This window comes from Limulus polyphemus, unplaced genomic scaffold (assembly GCF_000517525.1).
Source record: "Limulus polyphemus unplaced genomic scaffold, Limulus_polyphemus-2.1.2 Scaffold728, whole genome shotgun sequence".
NCBI lineage: Eukaryota > Metazoa > Arthropoda > Merostomata > Xiphosura > Limulidae > Limulus > Limulus polyphemus.
In genome coordinates this window covers 220670-233976 of record NW_013666338.1, presented here as the reverse complement: position 1 = coordinate 233976, position 13307 = coordinate 220670, and the positions used below count along the sequence as shown (strand labels likewise).

Genomic DNA, 13307 nt, shown 5'->3' with positions numbered 1-13307 from the left:
TGACAACTAGCAGAAAAGATTATATTTCAAATTCTGACAGTACGGTGACAGGAACTACGTTATTTGGCATGCGCAATATTTAGATGGATATACATAACAGGCTAGACAATGTAACTAAACAATTTTACCATAGAAAATAACTACAATTTTAAAAGGTGTAACTGCTAAATTTGGAACAATGACTATTGTACATAAATGAATGAAAATTGCTTGCATTCTATACTTTAAAATGAAATTGGGTTATGTTTCACATTTTCAATAATGAAATATTCAATGCAATTCTAAACACTTTGGATCAAGGGTAATTCCATTTTACACAAACACAAGTGTACATCATGGTGCTCACAAACACAGCTATAGAGTTTAAGAATCCACAATATAAAATATAAAGATATGCTGCCTTTTGCTTACATTATAGAGGCATACATGTAGGTTTCTACTAAATCATAAGGATGTACATCCAGCTTAGTGTATTTGTCAAAAAAAAAAAGTCTGAAAAACTAGAAATTTGCATGTAACAGGCTAGGAATTCCCATCCTCATCTTATGTAATTCAAAAGTCCACACACTTCATTATTAATATCCTGTTCATCACCTAGAAAGATTGTAAAGACAGAATGACTTGGAAAAAAGAGATGAAATATTATATACCATTACAATAGTCAAATCATAAAAATAAATTAACTTTAGTCAATTCATACTATTAGTAAAGATCATTGAAGTTTCTTCGTGTAACCTTCAGTGAAGGATTTTGTTATTACTTGCTAATATTCTACATCAATGTATTCAGGTTGGTACATTAAGATATCATCCATTAGACTTGTGTAATATAATCTACACAAATTATATACTCACCCACTCAAAAAAAGATAGAGATCTGTAAAGATTTTGTTAAAAATGTACAAGTTCATAGACAATGGGAACTCTTATAAAATAGTGCTCAATTTGAAAGTATTACATTGAAACACAGGAGTCTCCAAGTTCATGAAATTTCATAAAAAAACAGGTTAACTCTTTCCATACGAGGTCATCTGATGTGAACGACCTTGTAACACAAGGTAATCATAAGTTTCCATACAATAACTTTTAATATATGACCGATTTTGTAACACAAAGTAATCATAAGTTTCCATACAATAACTTTTGATATGTGACCGATTTTGTAACACAAAGTAATCATAAGTTTCCATACAATAACTTTTGATATGTGACCGATTTTGTAACACAAAGTAATCATAAGTTTCCATACAATAACTTTTGATATGTGACCGATTTGTAACACAAAGTAATCATAAGTTTCCATACAATAACTTTTGATATGTGACCGATTTTGTAACACAAAGTAATCATAAGTTTCCATACAATAACTTTTTATATGTTTCCCAAAAGTTAGTAAGCTTTTAGTAAACATTACAAGTCTTTGGTACACAAAAAGACAGATCTTTTATTTAAGTATGTTTACTACTAAAGATTTGTTTGTGAATATATGGAGTCAAAGTATTGAATGTTCCACGTAACATGATTTTTTATGTTAAAATTAAAAATACTTTTCTTTATCTCACAATTTTCAAATTTCATTTGCACAACCTTTAAAATCCCTTAATTAATACCCAACGTTGTTTTCACAAAATCTTTATATTTCATTTGTTATTTTCTCTACCCTAACTCTATACTGAGTAATTTGACTGACCTTGTATGCACCATAAAAAATATGAAATAAATCTAAATTACTGTTTTTTCTTTCTAGAATGACTGCATATTGTAAAAGGAAACTACATCTGTTTATCCTAAATAACTTAAAGCTTTTAATAGTCTACATCTGTTTATACTTAATTTCATTGTTTAATTGCCCTTTGAAACATGTTTAACTAATAATCCTGCCACAGAAGTTGTAAATCACTCAGTGAACATGTAGCTCAAATTAGGGCATTGAATGACATAACACACAAGATACTTGCGAGCATACCTGGTGAAGAATTATTATTATTCATTATCTTACCTAACCTTATTTAACCTAATAAGTTCCTAATTTTTATATTTTAGTTACTTTTATAAAAATATACATGAAAAACAAGAAATATTGTACTTAACTTAGACTTTGTTTTTGCTGTTGGCTGCCAATGAAATTTAATCCTATATTTTTTATAATGATGGTACTAGTACACCAAATAATTTTTATTTACTTAAATAATGCACTTAAGAACACAGAATAACAACACATACAAAACAAACATAGTTCTATAATTATAATTTAATTGGTTTTTCTACCTACTGTATAAGAGCCACAAAATTACTTTCAAAGCTTCTTGATCTCAACACCAAAACAGAAACTTTCAAACTAAAGATGAAAGAGACAATACTCTGTATTGAACACAATGCAAAATAATATGTTACTTGATACATTAAAACTTTCTATTGTTTATAAATGATAGTATAAAATGTCACAGAAATATTGGCAATATGAGAAAGATGCAACAGATGGGCATAGTAAGTGGGTTTGATTTTCTAGTTTATGACTCCATAAATAAATAATGAAAGCTATAAAAATATACTTTGCCTTAGTAATATCCACATTATTATAAGTAATTTATGATAAACTTAATACTTCTTAGAGGGGTAATAAATAAATTAGAGGAGGAGGAAGACCTAGAGAACAATTGTCAATTCTAATAATAGGGAAGAAATAGGACTTTTTAAAAATATTTCCTTATAAAATTAGGAACTTCAAACTTATATAATATTAAAACTTGATCTACTAACTACGTTTTGATGACAAGTGTATTTATATACAGTGATAATAAATTAGTTTAATTAAATTTTGAAAGTAACTCTGTAAAAGGTTGTGACATGGGTATTTTGCATTTTGACCTATTGTAGTGATAGGGTTAATTCTTCTAATTAATAATTCATTAGTATAAACAAAGGCTTACTGATAAGTTGTGGAGTGATATCAACAATAACATTTTTCAGATTCACTGGATGGTCTGATCATTGCCACAAGTACTTTTCAATTTAACCTTTCATAACATGAACATGCGACTTAACATAAACTCTGAACTGACCTACACCATAGTTAACTGTTTAATTTTTGTTACACTGTTACTTACATTGTTGTATAAATATTCAAAGACAAGGTATGATAAGATACTGAAAAAACCCCATCATTGTGCAACAAATTTGCTACTATTTTGAATAGTTTAATTTATTCATTGCTACCTCAGAGATCAACACCTATTCCACAAGCAATTGTTGTTTTTTTCATTAAGAGCATTTTAATAATGCAGAATAATATCAAATAAGAATATTTATAGGCATATATGCCTATTCATCTAAAATCTGTATCATGACATACATGTGCTTCATCTATTTTATATACATATATATATATATATATATATATAATCATGGTTTTGGGGTATTTATTGAATGTGCAAGAAGAGTAAATTATAGTTATAATAATATTACATTCATTAATGATATTTTCTGATGAACATCAAGTATAAAATAGCAAATAAAATGAAAAATGTTTTTGTTAAACTAATTTTTTAGTCATTATTTGTTTCTTAAAAGGGCTCAGAAGGAACACTCTTATTATCCATTTTATAAAAGCCAACCAGAAAATATACATAAAATAAAATATATAACCAAGAAAAATTTCTAGGAGAGAAAATCCTCCCCCATGTGCTGTCATGGCAGATCTGACTGCTAACGAATGCCTGCTCCAATAAAATGCATTTGCCTCAATGATTTAATTGACACACTGGCTAACATACACTTGGATGCACATACATGTCCAGTGGCAGTGAATGTGTTAACAAGCTTTTACCTACTCTGGTAATCTACAGACTAAAGTCTGAATTCTGAGCTAACACTATCTGTTTTAGCAGTCCAAATTATTATCTACAAACTCTTCACACTTGAGTCAATTCTATGGTGCTTGGTTGAGTCCACCCTGCTCCAGGGAACAAACTGCACCATCAAATTAAATGAATTATTGTAATAAATTTCTACTTATTCTTCCATACATTTTAAATTTTCAGCTCTTTCATTTTATACATAAAGATGTTACAAAATCATTAGTTATGATTGTGGATTGATTTCAGCATGCTCTGTATGAAAACATTAATTTTTGATTTTTCTGTTAATATTATAGCACTTGTAGTCCCCTATGGGAAAAATCTATATAGTTTTGAACAAAATAGAGCCAATCAGAACCTTGTAACTTCAATACAACTCTACATTTATCAATTTTTAGCCAATCAATGTTTCTCAAACTCAGACTGTCATAGTGTAATGTAAGTGCATCTATCTCAGCTTTGAGAAGTCACAGGCTAGTGAAAACTTTGTCTCTGTTCTTTTCAACTGTTTAAGTCAATATGGCTTCCAGTTCAGCAGAGAATCAAGTAGAGATTGGGAAAAAGTGATAAAAGTATATCTTGGTGATACGTTGTTATAAGAAAAAGCCCTTGCAAACAACTTTTACTACAATTACAGTCATGATTTTTTTAAAGTTTGTAAAAAGCTAGCTTTATCATTTTATACTTTATTTGAGTTACTATGTTGAAACATAAGAATATAAGTTCTTTGTGTAACATGATGAGGTAGTCTTAGTTAGATGTTTTGCACTCAACAGTATCAAGTTTTGTTTCGCCAACATGACAACTGATCGTTAAACTATATTTATATTAAGCCTTATCAGCTTAAGTAACTGCTTGAATGGACATAGAAAATTACCTATGATAAATGTAAATATATATATATATATATATAAATTAACATCAAATGGGTTTAAAACTGATTACATATCTCCCATTTCAGACTTTCCAGCACCTTCATATTGCTTGCACAAATGCGTAACAAGCTTCAAAAATTAAGTAAAATAGTAAGTTTTATTCTATTTCAACAGTTTTTACTACTGATGTTTCATCATGTTATTTAATTTATGTCATTCACAAAGAAAAAAAGGAAAGTTTAAGCTCATGTTTGTCCTCAGTTTGGAGGAGACTCATCTATAATCAATGCACTAATAATTTTATTTCTTAGACTTTTTCTTCCCATCCCAAAGCATAGCTTCATATTTGCTTTTAAAATATCATCCCTTTGGAAGATAAACATCAATCCTTTGTTTCTCACATGATCTTCCTTCTCTTTCTCTAACTGTTATTAGTACAGCCTCTTGGTTTTCACCCTTTTATGACTTTTAAGCAAGTGCATGAATAACTACTAATGAAACTCAGCTTTCAAAATAGCTACAGACAAAGTTAAAATAACATTGGGCAGAGCAGATTATAAGCTATTTACATAAATCTATAATTAATAAAGTGGCTTGAGTAATAATTTGTGGTTCCATGACTGATAAGAAATAGGTCATACAGACAAAAATAATGGAATTTAGTGGAAAGTTAGAAGACTTAGGAAAAAAAGAAATACTAAGAATTATTTCATAGTTTCTTTAGACATTATTTTCATTCCAGAAATGTAAATTTTCTTAAATGCCAACACATTAGTTAAGCTAAGTTAGGTTTACAGAGTACCTTATCTGATGGCAAAATATTCAGATGACTAATAGTTACTTATTGAATACAGGTATACCTACTATAACACGTGGAATGCATTCCTAAAAAATGGCACATTATACAAACCTGAGTTATAATATGCAGTTTTTCCCATAGGAACAATGTTACAAGTCAGGGATGCATTTCTTGTAAAATTATTTTCCACTTAAAGTCAATTTTATTAATGGTATAAACCACTTTTACAACATATATTGATTTGTATCAATGTAAAGAAACAAATATTACCAGCAAGACGTTTAATTTGAAGACAAATAATATAATATCGTGTGTAGAAATTAGTGAAAAAAACCACAGCAAACAGAACAAACTGTCAGAAGTCTAAAATCAGAGAAATTAGTTTCGACAAATTCATGCATCCTCATCAGTCTGACGTTGTCTCCTGCCAGGAAAAAACTGGTCAGCAAATACTTATATGACTGCTTCTTCCAGTTTTGTCTACATAAAACTTCTCACAGGATTGGTAATTGCATATTTGTTTCACTTCTTTTTATATTTTTTATATCTGTTTTGTATTTAAAATCTGCATAATGCCAAATCATGTAGCTCATTATAGCACTTGTAATGCTAAAAATAAATCGCAGAACTCTAAATTCGCATTATAAAATGTTGCAACATAGCAAGTATACCTATACCATTGTATTCAAACAATGTACATAGGAAATAGAACTTCTTATTTATTGAAAATAATCTATCTTTGTTAAATGTAAATTGATCTCTAGACCAAGAAAACTGCTATCTAGCCTGACCTGATACTGTTCTGATGGATCAGGTCATATATGTAGGTCAAAGCTAAATCTTTGTCAGTTTTCACTGTATATTTTTTTATGATTTATAACCAGAAGGTGTAACTACTGCAATCAGGAAAATGAAATACCAAAAGAAATATGTAACTGAATATCAATCAAATTGAACTGATTGTATATATAAATTGTAATATTCTGATCAACAACAAAAACAAATTTAAGATGAAAGAAAGTATTTTTAATGTCTTTTTAAAAGTATTTATGAGCCAAATTTTGGAAATATCACAACATAAAAAAATATAAAGGTAAATCAAATTATACAATTTTTAAGTAGAAATTAATTACTAGTTGAGAAGTTTGTTGTAAGTTTAATGTAATTTGGTTAAGTATGTCTACTGTGAGAAGGGATGTCAACAACACACAGACACCCAGGCATGGAAATGGTTAAATAAAACGTTCTAATTAAAACATTTTTAAAAAGTTGGCTTGCTTATAATTTTGGTATGGTAAAAAAAAGTTAGTTTTATTGAACGTAGTGATTTTAAATACAATAAAACTAGGCAAATATATTTTTAATAAAATACAAAACTTTGTTGGAAAGTTCTACAATAATATTGGATCAACACACTCAGATATTTAAGTTAAGGCTGCTGCACTAAGCTGAATAAATCATTAACCACAACATGAAACTTACTTAATCGAACTATTCTGATACATCTAAGACATTCACTTTCAGGTTAAGTAATTTCTTTCTCAGTTCACATCAAATCATTGCTTGAAAAACTTTATTTATGATAAAGACAAAAAAAAAACTACAGATAAATATTTCTTATATGATTGCATCACTTTATTTTAAAATGTTTGACCTACCTCCCATAGGATTTTCTGTTTCACATGGTGTTAATTCCGTAACTTCCCCTTCATAAACTTCCTTAGTTTCTTTTATTCTCAAGCCTTTGGAAATCATCAAAATATAAACCAAATAAGTTTAAAAAAACTGCTTATTCTATACATTGCTAATGTTGAAAATTTTAATTTTGTAAAATTCTGCTTGATGACATTAAAAAAAAAACTTGCAAATTAAAATGTGATTTTTTTTTTACCACAAAATTCTCACTTAACTACTTTAATGAGATCAATTCAGAATCTATCAGCTTGGTGATGAGGTATCAAAATCTAACAGGTCTGGCATGCATAACTGAAGTGATTAAAGATGTAGATGTTCAATCATTCAAATGTTTATATTTAAGTGATGAACATGGTTAATATTATAACAATATTACTACATAAAAAAGTAAGATTGTCACGGTTTGTAATTTCTCTAAGTAACTATTTGTCAAGCTTAGACTGATTCAAAATAGATTAAATGGTTTGACTTCAGTCTGTGAAGTTTAAGAATTGTCAATGTCACATTGTGGAGCTGACACAGATCACAGGATTAATTAACTTCCTTTGTGTTTAGGTTTGTTTATTCAATTTTGCAATAAAAGACAGATAGATTATTTAAAGAATCCTTAGATTACTATCTCAGCTCACGTGATTAGAATCAGACAGGAAGCAAATACTTGTACGTGCTCTGTTTATGTATTTCCTTATGTGCTGTAAATCACCTAATTCTAACCTTCACTAGTCCATTACTAGCACTTGTAAGTGTACACTTGACAACTGATCAACCACACATGACTTGTGAAAATGAAAAACTGATACATTGTCTGTGATTGATCAATAATCAGGAAACCTGGTTCAAGCAAGTACAGTTTGTAAAGACTTAAGAGAGTTTATAAACATAGTATACACAAGTTTTACAGCAAGAGTAATAATTTCATGTTGGAAACAGCTTCAAGCAGTGATTAGAAAAATTTGAACCAACTACATCCTTGAATAGAACCATAATTGGTTAACCAAGTAATCATATTGCCCTATAAAAAAGTTGATATGTCACTAACAATTGGGATGAAAATGTTATTCATGGAAAAATATAGCTAAGTTTAAAAACAAATGTGAGCCTTGAAAAGTTACAGACTTAGCACAAAATATCTAACGCATGAACGAAACAAAAATTATTCTGATTAAAACCATAAAAAACAAATAAAAGAACTGAGCAACATAATATCATAACTATCATAATGATAGTTTACAATCATGTGTTAACTAAGGCATAAAGAACAGTACAATACAAATATAACTCAATCTACAAATGTTGACATTGCTTAACTTATAGACATTCTCAATGACAGAGCAGAAACATGTACAACTTATACAAATCATTTAATTTTGTATAAATTAAAAAAAAAAACGTAATACTGAATGAGCTATTTCATACAAGAGGAAAATTCATATAATGAGCAAAAATTAAATTTGTAAAAATAGTAAAATTTCAAGCTTCTTTTAGTTAAACTTATCTCATAAAACTTTTGATATATAAGAATAGATTTTTTGTTTATACTACTGAAATTATGGATGTTTATTTTTTTCTATTTAGGTAACCCATCTTAAGTCAGCTGTATCATTTCCAGTAGCAATGAAAATCAGGAAGAGACATGCCCAAAAACTAAATGTTCTTTAACATCAAGTTTCAAGATCTAGAAAGATAATAATATATTAGAAGTGATGGCATTGAATCTTTATTCAGACACTTACCAATAGCTCGTCTAAAGTTTTCCATTAGTACCTCTGTTTTTTTCACCTCTGATGAGTACACTTCACTGCCTACCATTGGACAGAATGGGACTTTGTTACCAAGTTCTTGTGCTATTGCAAGGGCTACAGCTGTCTATAATTAAAAACATAAGGAGTATTTTATAAGACTATTATTCAGGTAATATGTTAATTACTTTAAACTTCAAATCTGATATTTTCCTGTTTAAGACTAATATGCTTGATATTTCCAGTTTATGACCTTAATGCATGAGAGGTGTGATATTTTCTTCTTTCATGAAGCAATGGCATACAAGTATGTACTAAAGTAAAACAATATCCAGTAACTGAAAAATAATATTTAAATAAAAACTATGAAATGTCTGAAGACAAAAGTACAATGTTAATTTTCTGTAAACTCCTCATATAATTAAACTGTTTTCAAGGATATTGTTTTAATTTCTGCTCAGCCTCTTCATAACTAATGTTGGAAACTTCTATGTAAATGAATCACTAAAACGAGTCATTGTTTTAACAAATGCAAGCAGACTTTGTGCAAGTTAAGCCTACATTATACTTACTAATTTGCTAATTATGTGCAAAAGAATTCTAACAGTTCATATATGTACAGTATACTGTTTAACTGAGGAATTTCTTAAGGCTACTCCAAATAAAGCATGAGAAAACAAACAAAACACATACTAACACATGTAAATTCAAATGTTTAGTGATAATAAAAAAATCATGATATAAATATTTTTACTTTTCCTGTGCCAGGTGGTCCAGCCAAAAGAACAGCACGGCCTGACATTTTTTTTGTTTTAATCAGTTCAACCACAATTCCAGCAGCCTAAAAACAGAGAAAAATAGAAATTAACAGTAACTGAGTAACCAATTATGAAAGACTTCTGAAATGATAAGTCATGAAAACAAAGCAAAAGCTAGCATTTACAGTGCCAAGTTCAAAGATATTCAGAAGTCTTCCAGTATTTTAAATTTCAAATTTAGAAAAATTCCACAATCAACTTCTAATCAATAGGAATTGAACAATATTTTTTTAAGAAAAAGCACAATGAAAACATTATCACGAGATAAAAAGCTACAATGTATGGTTTATTAACAAGTCTGCAATCTGTTTTCAGTTACCACTATTAATATTTTTACATTGTACAGTAACAAATAAAGTATTTAATTATGAAAAATTTCTATTTTGATAATGAAGAACTAGAAGTTTGTTTCTTCTACAAAGTTTGATACAGGCTATGTTCACTTTAACACAAGTTGTAAGCCTAAGTTCCCAACAACAATTGAGCAGAAATTTCAAGACTAATGATATGCTAATTTACATATAAACTTACTTACAAAATATCCTTGCTAATAAAGCAACTTAACAGACACAATATATTCTCATTGAGTCGTCCTACACTGATCACTAGTGTTTATAATACACTCCCATTTGTAAAAATTCCATACAATTTCTAGATTACAACATCAACATTATCAGGCCCCCCAAGCAAACAATTAAATTACAACATTGAAAATATAGCTTACAATAATAATTAATTCTACATACTCTCACAATCTAAGGGTTGGTCTTAATTATACTGAAGAGCATTTTAAACATATGGCAAACTGCATTAATCTGCTTATTAACATCTATATTTCAACTGAAAGGAAGTAAAAAATAAAAATTATAACACAAAAATAAAAACAACATCTGATTTCATTAACCTTTATACTGAATCATTGTTTAGATTAATAAAATTAAAAATAAATGTTTATTAGTAATATGATCAAAATATTTTAATAACTCTAGTACACTAATATTTTGTGTTGGTGATCATAAATATTTTTATTATAATAAGGCATACAAACTATCATTGTTGCACTCTCAACAAATCACAGAATTTTTACTTCATAACACTTTTGCCAATACGAGTTCCAGAAAATACATGGAATACTAATTTCAGCCCAAAGTTATTGATTTGTATTTATTTGAACTTAAATTATCTTCTAGTTGCATTCTCAATTTGCTCTGATTTCTTTCAAAGAAGCCTGCATGACTTGTAGGATACTATATTAGTATTACTGAGCAGTGCCATATTGATTATGTGCAAATATATTAAATGGTAATACATTTTCAGTTTTGATTTTTACATTAAACTTACAAATTATATGCTTTCCCAGCAAACCATTTAAGATTTATTATTTATAATCCAAAATAAAATATTTATTGAGAATTCACACTGCATGCGACTCTTACCCATATAGAAACTGATTTCAAAACTAAAGCCAATAAACAAATAATAGAACCCCTTTGTATTGCAACTCTAAATACTATTCAACCTTGTAGAATAAATCAAGATCCTGAATCAGTCATGTCCAATCATCAGTTTGTTCTCTATCATAAAAATAAAAGTTTTTTGTCCATGCAGTGTGAATTATCACTTTTTATCCCTAATCTTTCTAATACATATTATTTAGCTATGATAATTTTCCATGTTACCTTTTTAATTATATCTGTTTAACATTTAATTTTTAACTAACCTTTTTTTTTACTTTATAAATACTCAGTGTAGTTTCTCTTGTCCATTTTACTTTTTAAAAACAATACATCTCTAACTTCTTTAAACATTATGTTCCTGTTTTTGGTAAGATTCCACCAGAAATGGGGTACACTTAATACACTGAAAGCTACTCATAACACTTCTGTATTTCCATAGTGGCCTATATGACATCACTCAAACTTTTTATCTCACACTTTGTGTTATAAGGATATTTCCTGTTTGTCCCTGAAGAAAAAATGTCCACCTTTTGAAAATACTTAGATTATACTGGTAGCATTATTATTACTAGTACTAAGACAAATAGGATTTTGAGTTGTATTTACAGAAATGTTGAATTTAAGTCGAAAAAAGTTATATTATTATTTTACAGGTAACTAGATAGGTATTACTAACAAGATGATACCTGTTATACACGTACAAGTGAAAATATGTGAAATTGTTTTCTCCTGGCAAAAGATTTTAACAATTTAACTTAAAGGAGTTAAGGAAAGGTTTGATAACAAAAAAAAAAAAGTTAAATAAGCGCTGGCTTACGAAATATTTTTAATTTAATGATTATATTTTATAATTTGTTTTAGTTGGTATAACCTCGAGAAGCCAACAGTACAGTATAGGCTACTAACCTTAATGATATTATTATAAATAAAATGAAAATAGGCCTACTTCACGTGCTTGCTCCTGTCCAACAAGTCCTGCCGCTACTTGAATTGCGATTCCACTTTCGTCAAGCCCAAGGCCTTTTACATGGCTGTGAGCTGCTATTCTTTGTGCTTTTGTAGTACTTCTGACTTCTTCTATTTTCATCCTTTAAATTAGAAATATTTTATCGTAAACAAAAACCAATTACCGCCGGTACGTTTCGTTTCTATAACAATGCGTTAATCAACTATACTTGCTTGTGTGACTAACTCAAGTTTCAGAACACTTCTCACAGACAAGCGCGACACCTTTCGCGTTATTAATAATTAAAAAATTAACGTGTACTTCAATATCAAACAGTTTGTATGCATTAACCCTGAAGAAGCTGTGAAAGCGAAACGTTGGTAGTAATAAAAAAACAAAAATATTTTCATCTGAAGTGTAAAGGTCGTTTATCTAAACTTTTATTACAATTTAAAATAAAACTGTAAAGAATATTATATTTTAATTTGGTGTTTAATATTTCACGATAGGTTGGTTGTTTGTTTGTTTCTAATTAAGCACAAAACTACAAAACGGGCTATCTGTGCACTGCCCACTACGGGTATCGAAACCCGGTTTCTAGAGTTGAAAGTCCGCAGATATACCTCTGTGCCACTGAAGGGCATTTAACGATAATAAATTATATTATGACTGCAAAACTATCCATCGTTTAGCTACAAAACTTCCTATTAAAATGACGTTTAAAGCTAAATTTAACCATGAGAAATACACTAAATAAATTACAAATGGTCCATCTGCGGGTATCGAACTTCAATAATTAGCATTATAATATTTCATGTTTAATTCTGAGCCACTGGGTGGTCTAAAATAATGGATTATAATGTGAGTTAAGGAGTACTACTCAAATACAAAACAAGACAAATATATATATTGTTGCGTCAACGAGGTCTTGTGACTAGTGTTACGCCACCTGCTTTCTAGAACTATCCCGTTCCTTCGGGAGTGCTCTAGCATTTACTAGATTGGGGGGGGGGGGTCTGGCGTGACGTGACAGTGTGTGTAGGTAGTGAGTAATTGAACTGCAATCAGGAAGTATTGTTGAAGTTAATGTTCGTTGTTAAAACGTTTGTGAAAGAGCGACTG

The 13307-nt window shown here is 29.1% G+C and overlaps 1 protein-coding gene across 1 annotated transcript in view; it reads right to left on the bottom strand.

The window, feature by feature from the left end:
* LOC106460206 (ruvB-like 1) overlaps nucleotides 1-12474 on the bottom strand; it is a 31220-nt gene extending 18746 nt beyond the window's left edge. Inside the window, exons 1-4 of the mRNA XM_013919889.2 lie at nucleotides 12186-12474; nucleotides 9719-9805; nucleotides 8959-9091; nucleotides 7189-7272 (exon numbers count right to left, since the gene is read on the bottom strand). Coding sequence (XP_013775343.1) covers nucleotides 7189-7272; nucleotides 8959-9091; nucleotides 9719-9805; nucleotides 12186-12326 — 445 coding nt within the window. The 5' untranslated portion in view covers nucleotides 12327-12474. The remainder of the gene's footprint in view (nucleotides 1-7188; nucleotides 7273-8958; nucleotides 9092-9718; nucleotides 9806-12185) is intronic.
* Between the last annotated feature and the right edge of the window lie 833 nt (nucleotides 12475-13307).